The 14,788-nt window shown below is 39.0% G+C and overlaps 1 protein-coding gene across 1 annotated transcript in view; it reads right to left on the bottom strand.

The window, feature by feature from the left end:
- sorcs3a (sortilin related VPS10 domain containing receptor 3a) overlaps nt 1–14,788 on the bottom strand; it is a 241,772-nt gene that overhangs the window by 13,906 nt on the left and 213,078 nt on the right. The window contains exons 17-21 of the mRNA XM_086033677.1: nt 11,271–11,384; nt 10,183–10,354; nt 3,696–3,882; nt 1,314–1,447; nt 188–311 (exon numbers count right to left, since the gene is read on the bottom strand). Coding sequence (XP_085889803.1) covers nt 188–311; nt 1,314–1,447; nt 3,696–3,882; nt 10,183–10,354; nt 11,271–11,384 — 731 coding nt within the window. The remainder of the gene's footprint in view (nt 1–187; nt 312–1,313; nt 1,448–3,695; nt 3,883–10,182; nt 10,355–11,270; nt 11,385–14,788) is intronic.

Below are 14,788 nucleotides of genomic sequence, written 5' to 3'. Positions count from 1 at the left end.
GGCTGAATGCACACAGATTACTTACAACTTTAAAGCAGTACTGCCCAATGATAATAAATCATCTTTCACAGACCCGTGTAGGTAGATCACTTTATTCCAGATGAAGACATACAATATTGTGTACAGGTTATCAGTGTGACTCGGACTCGTCAAACATTTAAGAGTTTGAAGAAAACAATTTACTTACCTCTAACTGCTATGGTTTTGGTATCCTGGAATATGAGGTTGGCTGCAGCTACTTGAACTGTGAGCGAATACATTCCCTCATTGGGAAAGGTGTACGAGACACTCCCATCCAATGTTACCATTGGCTGCACACAAATAGAGAGAGCTCAATCAACAAATCACTCAGTATGTTATATCAATATGTATCACATCACATCACGTTTTTTTCCCCTGTGGAACTGATCCTCAGGTTATGAAGAGTCTTTGCTGCGAGCTTATGTTTTTGAATTGCTCAGTGTCTATCGGAAAGCTCAAGCAAACAAACGGCGGAGGTTTCGTTTTTGCGTATACATTTATTTAAAAATGCAAACCACACACAGCATCGTCGTGTATCTTGTACGAGTCTTTCCACTTCACAATTTGTGTTGGTCTATCACATGAAATCCAAATAAAGTGCATTTACAGTTCATTTGTGGTTGTACTGCAGCAAAATATGGAAATATTCAAGGCAAAAAGATCCTTCGAGTGTACTTAATTTCAACATATACACTCGGTTGCACATGATTAAAATGTGGTAAACCTACGTAATTGTCCCGTGTTTTCCTCAAAAATAAACAAATGATGTGTATTAGTTTAACACATTTTAATCATGTGCAACCAAAAATCAAATCCTTGAGGACCGGATTTGAGCACGCCTGATATAAAGGGTTACACCCCTGTTCACATGCCATTTTTTTGTGAATTAATCAGAATTGACAAATGGGACAAGAATAAATAATTTCCAAATGACTTTATTTTCAACCATTAACTTCACTACACCATATTGCCAGCCATTTTTAAGCATTGTGACTGATCTTTCAAGGCCCACAGAATATTGTGTTTGATAATATTAGCACCAAAGCTGCCAAAAGAAAGAGGATAATCTATTCTTTCATCTGGAAAACAAGTTTGTTTTGGTTTGGGCAGAAATCACTTTATAGTGGAAAAAAGTGTGTGTGTGGGGGGTTTAGAAAGGATACATCTTGGTCTCATTTTTTTAGATGCCTAAAACCTGGCATTTGAACAGGTGTGCATAGACTTTTAATGGGCACTTTATAGACGGTCACTGTAGACAATATGACTAGAAAATAAAGCTTGCTAAGAGTTACCTCAGTGGTGTTGCCAAGCCACCAGAAATAGGTGACAGTGCGTGGATGAGTGGGTAGGACAACTGCTGAGATGTTAATTTCCTTGTTTCGTATGGCGACAAAGGGAGCAAGAAGCTGGATATGCTCCACAGGACCTACGAAAATAACAGTACAAAGGATTCAAATACACATAAAAAAGCTGTCTGAAGCTTATTTTGAGGATTAAAAAGAATGGCAATCGTAGCGTTTGTCAAAATGAGCATACAGTTAGGGTTACTGAGTTATACTGTGTATTGCAAACACAGGTAAACAAGAAACATGTGTCCACTCAATATTGCAACGGAAAACCTATACGTGTGTGTTTCAGTGTGTTACAAATGTATTTGTTTTGTGAATTATGGATAGTGGAAATATTTATGTACGGTACTGTATTTCGAAAAAAGACTATTAAACATTTTAAATACTTCACACTTTGACCAATCATGTCTACAGTGTACTCCAATAGATCACCCTGCTAACAATAAGGCATGTTTATGCCAAATTAAACTAGGTAACTGTGATTAATCTGTGTTAACCTATCCGTACTCCTTACTTGTGTAATACTTTCTTTACATCTTGACATAGTTTTTTTTTAGGTGCTTTTATGGTTCAGTCCAAAACAATACAAATCTGGGTCTTGGGTGGTGTATGGTAATCGAAAGGATAATGTTTTTGCAGAAATGTAAGACATGACTTTCATGGGAAAATCCAAACAATTGATTTGTTAAGTATGGTAGTCTAAGTGTTCTTCACTCCTAAGGCTTATGTTAGCACTCATCCTCTTGAAGCAAAACTAATCCTTATCCTCACTTTAACATGCCCAGTGAGCGTGCTCTGTATCTGAAAGCATAAGACTGTCATCTTGCATTTATATGTGGAAAGTTTAGAAATGTTTTCAGCACTTCACTAAAAATAAAAGAAAATGAAATGATTACTGCCATAAATGTATAAGCATAGATATGATGACAACGTGGGCGGCAAGATGACAGACTGGTGAGCACATCCGCCTCACAGTGCAGAGGTCGTGGGTGTGAATCCAGGCACCGGCCTTCCTATGTAGAGTTTGCTTGTTCTGAATTTGCCTGTGTAGGTTTTATCCGGATACTCCAGTTTCCTCCCAAATTCCCCAAACATTGGATGGTATGTTAAATGTAGTCTCTAATTTCTTTTTTTTTTTTACTTTTTAAGTCTTGATTTAAAATACTGAGATAATATACTCATATTTGGTCAATGAAAACAGTCAAGTTTGTTCTTTGGGAGGCTCTTATTACTCCATACTGAGATCCTAATGTAAAACATGCACTGATAACAGAGATTTTTTATATTGTATACAAGTCCCCGGCCATAACCCGGAAACACGTAGGTCAGTCTTTGTCTGTTGATTGCCAGTAAACGGCGCTGGGTCAGTTCTGTAACCAACAGACTACGAAAGCTCCTGTACAAAGGGGTGACTTGACTGGAATGGACGATTTAATGTCTATTCAATGAGCAGTCCATTGGTTCCGGGTCCGTTAGATTGAAGTTCTACTGTATTGTAATATTTTATTTTTTATTTTAGAACTGCGAGCCATCTGCAGAATAATGGGATGAATATTTTTCAAAATCCAGTGATTCAACAAAAACGGATTTGTACCACAACTTGCCCAGGCTAAAAACCAATAAATTGTCAAAGGTGAAGTCTAAAACTGGTTGAATATAGAAAAGCACTTTAAAAAAGCTCTGATAAAACTGCTGCACTGGTATGTCATTTTGTTTTCAGGTGTGCTGATTTAGTTGATAATTTTAACCAGGATGAGGGCAATATGTAATGTCACAGTCATCTTTCTATCTATCTACCAATCAATCTACCAATCAATCAATCAATCAATCAATCAATCAATCAATCAATCAATCAATCAATCAATCTAATGTATCACAAGCTGCCCAATGTTCAAAACATTGCATTGTGTAAGCATACCTTCACAGAAAGCTTCCACTCACCGAATCATTGGTTCAAGTGACTTATTTATGATGGATTAGATAGATAGATAGATAGATAGATAGATAGATAGATAGATAGATAGATAGATAGATAGATAGATAGATAGATGGAGTTGTGAAAAATGACATCAAGTGTGCGTGTGCGTGTTTTTTTTTTATCACATTTACCACAATGCGTGTGGTACAAGTCGGCTAACATTTAAAAACATTTTTTTACGAGTGCTTTTTCATCACAATAGTGATAAATAGATGATAAGATAAATGTTTAATTCATTTTAAATGAGATAACTAATTCTGAATTTTTAGTGAAAAGTGATCATCTTATTTATTGTAATTTACAAATCCAATAGTGAAGATATACTTTTCAATAATGTTGACACTTACACATGACATGCAGATAGAGTGTTGTTGTGTCATAACCCAGGGAGTTTTCTGCCAGAGCTGTGACACAAAATATCCCTGCAGACTTGTAGACGTGTTTGATGCCCTCTTCAGCCCAGCTGAGGTTCGAATACGACACAGCTATGCCATCGCCAAAATCTAGTTGGATGTTAGTCCGGATAGAATCACCCTGAAACACAGCACAAGTGTCATTTGGTCCACAATTTAAAATATGGTGGGATTATTATATTGTATGTTATCATGTCATCTTCCAAACCGCTTATCCTATATAGGGTCGCGGGGAGTTGCTGGAGCCTATCCCAGCCGTCAATGGGCGAAGGCAGACTACACCCTGAACTGGTCGCCAGCCAGTCGCAGGGCACACATAGACACTGTCACTGAGCGGGAATCGATCCCACGCTGCCCGCACACAACTCAGGCGTGTGTACCACTACACTATCAGCGGACATATTGTATGTTATATTTCGTGTAAAAAGACACAACAGTACAGGGGTCACCAACCTTTTTGAAACTGAGAGCTACTTCTTGGGCACTGATTATTGCGGAGGGCTACCAGTTTGATACACACTTTTGAAATAACAAATTACCTTTAATCGTATGCTTTTATTAATAATTAAAGCAGCACTGTGTCATGTGTCAGTTTTTGTTGATTATGGCGGCGCCATGTGGACAAAAGCGGTAGTGTTTTGACAAAAATCAACCACATTTCCCATGCGTGCCAGCGCGTAGTGTGGTGAAATCCTGAGCCGTCCGAAGTGAGTATGCCGTAAAGCAATTCAGGACATTTTTTTTTTTGTGTGTGTGTGCCATGGTTGATCCCATCCTCCTCAAAGTTGCTTTGTGCCGGTACAAACGATGCAGACCCCCTCAGGGCAAGAAGTCCCGTCTATCTACTGTACTTTTAAGTCAATGTTTCATCAAAAGAGTAGTGAAAAAAAAATATTAAGGTTGATTTCTTGCCTAGTGCTGCTTTAATTACATTAATTTAAGTGGGCACTGATCATATTAATGATTTCTCACAATAATTAGGAAACATAAATATCACTTTATTTCTATAAATCTCTGACAATGTTTACATTTTCACATGATCATTTATGCAATAATCCGAGAAAATTGCAATGTCCCATCACTGGTGAGCTATTTTTGGAACAGGCCCGCAGGCAACTTGTGTGGTCCTTGGGGGCTACCAAGTGCACCACGTTGGTGACCCTTGCTGTAGTATATGCACCCTTTACGGGCATATTTAAAAACAAGGCAGACACTAGGAAATGAAATTTGCAGAGGACAAAATGACTTGTTGGAATTGAAATGGGATAAATAGAATTTTTGTGACACGTGACGTTTAATATATTTTGACATGTGCGCACCCAGAAGAAGACAACCGGAGGTCAGTTTGAAGGACATAGAATTCCTACACAGTACTGGCAATGCTTTCCATCACAGCTTTTGACACTGTAAGAATCACAAACTTTACAAACCAAAGAACATGTTTGTGGATCAGCAATTGCCGACCAGGAATATGGCACATCGCAATTAAATGCTCCTCATAAGCAACTCACAGTTGAGGTGGATTTTGCTCATGAAATTTTAAAAAGTAGCATTTAGACCTGACCATATGATCAAATACAGATAGTATCTGCTGTAGTATAAAAATACATGCACTAATTCAGCTTCTCTTTTCAGGAAGTGAAAAATATTATGTTCTTGCTGATAAAATCTGTGTAATCATGCAGTCATGCTTGTAATTGGCTAAAATTGAAGACAAGACTAAGCGTTGTCCTCTGTACAAATTATATCATTTAGGCTTATGTGATTTCATCTAAATTGGCACAATGAAAAAAGAGGAACCAAAAGGTCAGATAATGTAAACGAAAAAAAAGTAAGACTTTAGTCATAACTGTGATTCTAAATTAAATGGGGTATAAAGCCTATTACCATGATAAAACTTAACGTTGATTAGGTTATATGAATTTAATGGAGGATCATAAGAAATGGCCAGCATGTGAGTTAAATATGAAGGTCACTGCAAAGGGTCTGAATACTTATAACCATATGATATTTCAGTTTTTCTTTTTTAATAATGTTGCAAAAATGTTTACATTTCTGATTTTTTTGTGTCAAGATGCGGTGCTGAGTGTACATTAATGAGAAATAAAATGAACTTTTTTTGATTTTGGCAAATGGTTGCAATGACACAGAAAGTGAAACATTTCTGACACAGAAAAAGAAACATTTCAAGGGGTCATATATATATAAAAAACGTTATGGGCTTCTACATGAATGGTTAGAGATCTGCCACAAATGCATCACCTAAGACACTGCCCACCTAGCTACACCAAAGACTGCAACAGACAGTTATAAATTTGTTAAATATGTATTTGTTTTTTTTTATTTTATTTTATTTTATTTTATTTTATTTCTTTACACAGTCAAACTAAATCCTGGATGTCACTATTTCTGATATTAGACTGCACATATTGTTCATCAAAGCGGGTTTGAATTCATGAGTGCAGGACTGTAAATATGCAACATCCCACCATGTGATCTATGTATGGTGTGTGAGTCTTCAACTACATTTACAGATTCCTCTGGGATTCACATCTGGCACTATGTGATGATCTGCACGCAGTGTGTGGGTGTGTGTGTGCGGGTGTGTGTGTGCTTCTAAGCGTGAAGCTGAAGAGATTTGTTTGAGTGTGCTGGGGTTATTTCAAGTTCCCATTGCCTAAAAAAAATGATGTGACAAAGATATGACACTGCAGGCATTGCTACAAACTGTAATAAGATGGCATGCAAACAAGAGTGGCGCCTCTGATGTCACTTAGATCCTCGTTGTCCATGATGCGTCCAAGATTTGCTCCTTCTTTCAGCCATCGGGACATTCACTAAACGTTATGAGACTGACAAGTCTCTCACTATACATCATCCAGGTGTTTGTGTGTATGCGTGTGCGTGTCAGTGAGTATGACTGGAGCCTAGTGCCCAATACACAGGGAGGGTTGGATACACAAGGCCAACTTTTGCCAGCAGTGTGTCAAACCTACAATATCAAAGCACACTTAAGGCCGTGAATGGAAAAATTCAGGATTGAAAAATGATCCTTCATTCCATTACCTCAAATTTCCTGTGATTTCTAGGTCCTCACTTATTGAACGGTCTTCAATACTAGAGACACTATATACTTTACCATCATTGGCCGGCTTTTTTTTGCTGCTCATGCAAACATTGGTTAGTCAAGGCGTTATTCGTTAAATATAGTACAGCACTGATATTATCATGTAATATTGTCTCCCTGCAAGCATTGCTTATTTTTCAAACAATTTAACAGACAGCAACAAAGCTTACCTATATCATGTGTACAACCGCATATAACATGTCATGTCATTTTCCAAACCGCTTATCCTGTACAGGGTCGCGGGGAGTTGCTGGAGCCTATCCCAGCCGTCAATGGGCGAAGGCAGACTACACCGCGGACTGGTCGCCAGCCAGTCGCAGGGGCATATAACATCCATCAAGAAAATGTTTGGGGTCTCTTTTTCAGTGTATTGCCTAATGGATACATCTCCAGTAAATTCGTTTATCTTGACCGTTTGTGGCAGTTCAGACTGTTGGTTTGATGGTGGCATTTTGTGTCATACTTTCAGTTCTTCAATTCAAAATGTGAAAATAATCTTCTGCATGCTCATTGAACACATATGGAGATATTTTACAGAAGGCTAATCCTTATATAATTTCTATATTGAAAATCATGTTTGATTGTTTCTCCTGTAAAATACAGCATTTGTTGAGACATTGAATGTTGGACTATTAGCTTCAAATCAAAATGTAATAATACATTCATTCATTATCCCTACCGGTTCTCCTCACAAGGGTCGCGGGCGTGCTGGAGCCTATCCCAGCTGTCTTCGAGCAGTAGGCGGGGGACACCCTGAATTGGTTGCCAGCCAATCGCAGGGCACACAGAGACAAACATCCGCACTCACAATCACATCTAGGGGCAATTTAGACAGTCCAATCAACTTACCATGCATGTTTTTGGAATGTGGGAGGAAACCGGAGTACCCGGAGGAAACCCACGCAGGCACGGGGAGAACATGCAAACTCCATACAGGGAGGCCGGAGCCGGGATCGAACCCACAACCTCTGAACTGTGAGGCGGACGTGCTAACCAGTCGACCACCGTGCCGCCCTGTAATAATACAATCATGGAATATTTCTTTCTGTGTGAAGTGAATCTTAGTTTCACTTTTTTAATTGAACAACTGAAATGAATGGGGTTTTGCACAACATTCAAATTTAATGAGATGCCACGCCAACATAAAAATTAGTTTTGAGATTGGATGGCCGCAAAAATTGCCGGCACACACGTACACACACACAAACAACTCCGTGGGCATACACGCTCCCCTATGACGATGGGTGTACCTCACACCACAAATATGATTATTTTCATGTGTGTACCAGGCTTTGCATTGGTATTAGGTGCCATCTATAAAATCTGCAGTTCAGTACAAATTCTGTGGCTAATATTTTAACTGAGGATTTTCCTGCTATTGTGACGGTGAAAGTCGATCAGCATGTTCACCGACTATTTCATTGGGGAAGATTACAGTTGATGTTAAAAAGAAACTGCTGAACAGCTCCCAAATGTAAGCGGTGTGTACAACACAGAACAGGTAGATAAAAGTTATGAAATGTTAAAAAATGTACCAGGATCACATGAACCGAGAGGGACCAAATGCAGCATGATTGTAATCTCCATGCAGAGGCTTTTTATACTTTAAATACGATATCTTATCTTGTCCAACAATATTTCTTGTCATTTAGTTTAAAGTTGTCCTATATCTGAGCAAGAACTCAAAATATTTTTTCTACACTCTGTAGAGCATTCTTTTATTTTTTTTCACGTTTTTTAGGTTCATGTGTGAACCAAATCAAATGGATTGTTTGAAATAGTGAGGCTAATTTGGTGCAGAATGAAAACATTTGGGTGTGAAATCTAAAGATGAATATTAAACAATAGAGTTCGAACTGTCTTCGAATTGTCTCTTTTTCTGCCGTGACATATGAGAGACAAATCAAAGATGGTCCAATCTTGCGATAGCAATTTAACCTGTTAAGGCCTAAAGCACCTGGCGAAACATCCCTCTAAAACCTAAGGGCAACTTTAGAATCACTCTCCAAAACCTGAAGTTTTCCAGCAAATTCAACACCTGCTAAATAATTGATATATCAACCCCTGTAGCAGATAGAAACATCATTCCAAAAGAATTTGAGAGCTTAGACCCGTGGCTTTCACACAGGCCTGAGTTCATTATTATAAACCTTCAATATATATAAATATGTTTTTAAATCAACACACTTCACACGAGCAAAGCCAATAACACAATAATAAATAATAATGTGTGAACAATACAGATTTCTCTGTGAAAACAGTTCACACAAAGTTGGCAATAAAGTAGCCCTTCCCAAAAGCTGCACTTGCTTCAATCAACAATATACAGGCAAGTCCTCGAATTATGACGTACGCAACCTGCGATGTTTCGATTTACGACGCCCCTGCCTCCTCCGCCATTTTGTCCCGAGCACCAGCTACGTTTATATGCAGCCAATATTCGGGTTAAAGTCAAAATTCCGATTTCTGAAACATTCGGCATTTTAGATGATTGAGCGGAAAGAGTGGCTCCCATTTGAATAACCCACCGTGTACGGCGACACACGGCGTCATGACTCAGATTGCCGTCATTTCCGCTTGTTACTTTCAACTGTCAATAAAATACTTGATATTCATGTCACTCACCACATGAATGAAGCAGCCGGTTTCCTCCTCGCTCCAAAAGTGTGCTTTTGTGCTGTGTCTCTGAGCTTGTTTACCTCTGCTTGTGTATTTGCGATGGGTTTCGCGCCAAACAACGCACTTCCGCATACAAGCACTTCCTGTACTACAAAGACCAGAATTCCTTGCGGTTGAGTGTCTCGATCGTGTCTGTTTACGCACTGCAGTATCTTTGCCTTTTTCGCCCCCCTCTCCGCTTTCTCCATCCACTTCTCAGCAGTAATGCTAAATACATCATCTTATGCTTTTTATTTTAATGTATTTTTGTTTTTTATACAAAGTATTTTGATGTAAATTTAGACTTTAACGGTGAAATCTGACATACGCGGGAATTCGTGTTACATCGGCAGTGTAGGAACGGAACTCGTTCGTAAAATGAGGACTCCCTGTATATCGGTATGTTAAACAAAAAGGGGGTCAGTGCAACAAAATCACTATTTACAATATAACAAAAAGAAAGTGTCTATACAGAACAGCACATGATGAATGTAACAATTTGTTGCATTCCCTGACTGTTTCAATCCAAAATGTAAAAATAAAGTGTCTGTGCAAGAGAAGCACTATTTTTAAAGTGCAGCAACCCCAATGACACAGCTAAATGTCTGTGTTGTGTTGATTATCATGTGTTCTCACCTCATCCAGATGAACCAGGAAGGTAACATTAGTGCCCAGGTTGGCAGCCAGTTTACCATCTTTGGTGGTCAGGAAAAGTCCCTTTGGAGGTTTCTTGGGGCATTGTTGCTTTCGAGCAGTGTACATTTCTTTTACTCCCTTGGTACAGTTATTTAACACCACTTTACGGTACCTTCACAAAGACACACAAGTTGAAAATTTAAATTTGTTTATGACATGCGTGCATGCAGTCTTTGAAAATATCTGTGTCCTGCTATTTGGACTGAACAGTGTTGCACAATGGAAAGAAGGCATTTGAAGCGCTACTAGAATACAAAGTTGTTGGAGAGCAACTGTGATAAGAAGCTCCCTGAGGGTCACATTATTCACATTTCTTCACTTAAATGTCAGCACTCTTAGTTTTTGGTAAAAAACAAACAAACACATTTTTAAATTGAACGTAATTTAATTGTACATGCTGTTAATAACACTGGAAAACGACATGCATTGTTCTCATGGCGTATGCTGTTTGGCAGACTCTTTAAATGGATATGTAGGTTTTACAAGAATCTACATAGAGCTATCTGTAGGCGCCATGATTCAGTATAATGTCAAGTGGTGTTTGGTTGCTATGGTAACGGGCGGGTGCTTGGGCCACATGTCGTAAGTGATGAATACCGGGTAATTTAAATAGGCGTGCTTACCAGCTGCACTGTAGAGTCGAGCTGGGTCGCTGCATTTTTTTGTTGACCGCTTCGCTAGACGCTTGGCTTTGCTAAACGCTTCGCTTCGCTAAATGCTTTGCTTCGCTAAATGCTTTGCTTCGCTATACACTTCACAACGCTTTACTACTTCACTTCGCTACATTTTCATTATGCCATATTGTGCTACAATCAAACCATCCAGAGTGTGTATCCGTGAAAGCCACTGTTTTATTAAAACCAGTCAATGCGCATTCAAGACTCAAGTGTGTTTCAACTGTCAAGCCACCATAACAACTAGCAGCGCATCAGACAACTAACGAACCAACTTTCTTTCTCTCAGAAGCAACAAAGCTGCTTGGAGTCGCTACACTATCAATATGCAGATAGTAGTCAGATCATACTCACCCTGTACTGTTGAGATAGTTCTGACCAAGACTGCAACTTTTGGAGGTTGAGGAGGGATTGAACCAAAAGGAGGGCTTGCAGTTCCCATTGCCGCGTCGCTCATATCCATAGTCACTGTCAGACAACAAAGTGCATCCAGTACACAAAGGACATGATCAATATCAGCATGCACAAAAGGATAGATTGTAATCTGGTTTCTATTTTGCAGCAATTGATGAAAAGTCTTGAAAAGACTCACACTATTATTAAGTATTGATTTGACCTACTGTTGACTAATATGCTCCCCAATATGTGGAACATGATGTAGGAGCACACATCTGGAGAGGGGTGTCTCAGTGCGAGTATAATCTCTTGCCTGCTGAGCTCAATTAAAGCAATGTAAGAATTTACCTGACCTAATGACAATGATCATGAAATTCATTTAACAATTAAACCAAACCAGAACAAATACACAAAGGCAACAATCCTGTCAGCTCAAGCTTTAGCTTCGGAGCTCCTTTAAGAATTGCATCACACAGGGCTTTTTAGCCTTAGATTTTTTATGAATACAGGCCCCTGTGTCTGTACTCAATTATTGGAAACTTTTTTCACTTCTACAAAAGACAAAACAAAAAAAACAACTGTTTGGAATATTCCACAAGAAATGTGTGAGTGTCACGTGTATAAAAGGAGCATCGCAAAAGGCATCCATACAGCGTACAATTGCAAGGAATCTAGGGATTTCATCATCTATGATCAGCTTTTGTAAAACACTTTGGGCACCAAATGGTGTAGATAAAAGCACCATATGTGCACCCCATAACATCAAACGTTTCAGAGCATCTGGACAAATAGCTGCATGTAAGTGGCAAGGCCGAAAACGAATATTGAATACCCATGAACTTTGATCACTCAGGCAGCATTGCGTTAAAAACCAGCATCATTGTGCGAAGGATATTGCCACGTGGGTTACGGAACACTTTAGAAAACTACTGTTAGTAAACACAGTTTGTCGCTACATCTAAAAATGCAAGTCAACTCTACCATGCAAAGAGAAAGACAGATGTCAACAACAACCAGAAACGCTGCCAGCTTCTCTGGCCCTGAGCTCATATGTGATGGGATGACGCTAAGTGGAGAAGTGTGGTGTGGTCTGACGAGTCCACATTTCAAATTGTTTTGGGAAATCATGGAAGTCGTGTCCTCTGAGCCAAATAGGAAAAGGACCATCAGAAATATTATCAGCACAAAGTTCAGAAACCAGCATCTGTGATGATATAGGGTTGTGTTAGTGCCCATGGTATCATACAAAGATTCAACATCAACGTCTATTTCCCAAATGCTTACTGACTGTTGTTAAAACGAAAAGAGGGTGGTGTATGTAACACCATGACGAACATGCCCCTGTCCCAGCTTTTTTTGGAACGTGTTGCAGGCATTATATTCAAAATGAGTGAATATTTGAAAAAAAGAAAGTTTATCAGTTGGAACATAACGTACGTATGTTGTCTCTTTGTATTCAATTGAATATAGGTTGTAAAGGGTTTGCAAATCATTGCGTTCTGATTCATGTCCCAATTTCACTGGAATTGGGGTTTGTACATTAGTGCATTTGGAACCATATTGAGACCACCTACTACACAGGTGTTGGACTCCGGTCCTCGAGGGCAGCTGTCATGCCTGGTTTTCCATCTCTCCCTGCTTCACACACCTGTTTCAAATGATCAGCTCATCAGCAAGTTCTGCAGGGTCCTGATCCCGATCCCAATCTTTTGAATCAGGTGTGTTGCAGGAGGAAACCTCTAAGACAGGGGTGGGCAATTCCATCCTACATGTTTTATATGTCACCCTGGTGCGCAAGGTCTGCATGATCATATAATCAGCAAGGTCTGCAGGTGGGGTGCACCAGGTTGACATATAAAACATGTAGGATGGAATTGCCCACCCCTGTCTTAGATAACACAACTGATTCAAATGATCAGGATCGTTATCCAACTTATGCAGACCTTGCTGATTATATGATCATTTGAATCAGTTGTGTTGCAGCAGGGACAGCTGGAAAACAGGCAGGATACCAGCCCTCGAGGGCCGAAATTGCCCAACCCTGCTCTAAGACGTGCAGGAGGGCGACACCCGAGGACCAGAGTTTGTCACCCCTGAAGCATGCGGTCAAAGACCGCTTGATTTTGATTTGTCACCGGAGTGTGTTTGCTTTGTTCACACGTATCTGCCAAGGGAAATCAAACTAGAGTTTGATTAAATCAATCTAAAGGGTTTCTAGTGTGAAAGCACCAAGTCAATTGCGTGAGGTCCCAAGTGAACCAATCCTGGGTAAGTGGTAGACTGTCATATGGAATGAAGAGCAGAGATGTGAAGTAATGAAGTACAAATACTTCGTTACTGTATTTGAGCATTTTTTTCCAGTCCTTTGTAATTCATTGAGTTTTTATTTTTAAGAAAACTTTTTACTTTTATCCGTTACATTTTATCATCAGTATCTGTACTTTTTACTTGACACATTTTCAAAACAGGGTCATTACTTTTGTTTTACTTGATGCACGACGATCAAAAAATAAATTAGACCAATGTTCGTGGATCCGTCAATCATATGAGGGGTTACACGTGGTCCCGGACATTCCAGCTTGTGACTGGGTCTATCTCAAGCTATGACATCATCCGAGAAGACGCGATGCTATATTTGATTTTACCTTTCTCTGAGAGAGAGAGAGAGGCGCGTACGTACGCGGAGGGGATTTAAGTAACGGGTTCAATGTAGCCTAATGTAGCGGAGTAAGAGTACAGTTTCTTCTTCACAAATCTACTCAAGTAAAAGTAAAAAGTATAGTGATTTAAAACTACTCCTAGAAGTTTTTATCAGATTCTTTCTTAGAAATTAATATTTTCAAGAAACTTACCAATGTTCAACTGCTATTTGCTAAAGAATGGTAAAGGGTAGAAACATACTTTTTCCTGATGAAAGAAGATAATCAAAGCTTTTTTTTGATAGGTTCTATCTTTATCTAGCTACAGAACACAATTTTCTATAGGCCTTCAAAAATTAGTCAAAATGGTAAAAAATGGCTGGCACCAACAAGTGCAATTTTTTTTAACATAGTCTGCTATTGAATGAGTTAAGTACAGTGCATGTGAATTAACTAATTACATATGTTTGTTGTATAGTTTAAATGGCAGCCACTGGGGAAATAGATTTAGGCATGTTTATATTGGGAAGGAAGCAAAAAAATCCAACAGAGAAAGTAGGAGTAACTTTACGCTAGTTTGACAGAAACTAATCAGTGTTTACATTCTGGACTGGTAAAAAAACTATTTACATCATACTGTAGCCTGGTGTGGCCCCCCGTCTCTGTTGTTATGAAATAAAAAGGCAAACCATTAAAGATTTGCATACAAATTGAAATTATTAACATCCAAGTGCCTTCCCCATCTTTTAATTGGAACAATAACAAACAGTACATTTAACTCTCGGACATCAGACATTATTAGCATTTTGTTAAAAACAATTTAAAACTTCTCACATT

Source organism: Filicampus tigris, chromosome 6 (genome assembly GCF_054856515.1).
Source record: "Filicampus tigris isolate MCC_2025a chromosome 6, RoL_Ftig_1.0, whole genome shotgun sequence".
Lineage (NCBI taxonomy): Eukaryota > Metazoa > Chordata > Actinopteri > Syngnathiformes > Syngnathidae > Filicampus > Filicampus tigris.
The sequence above is the reverse complement of the archived record's forward strand: the minus strand, read 5'-3'. Positions and strand labels throughout refer to the sequence as shown.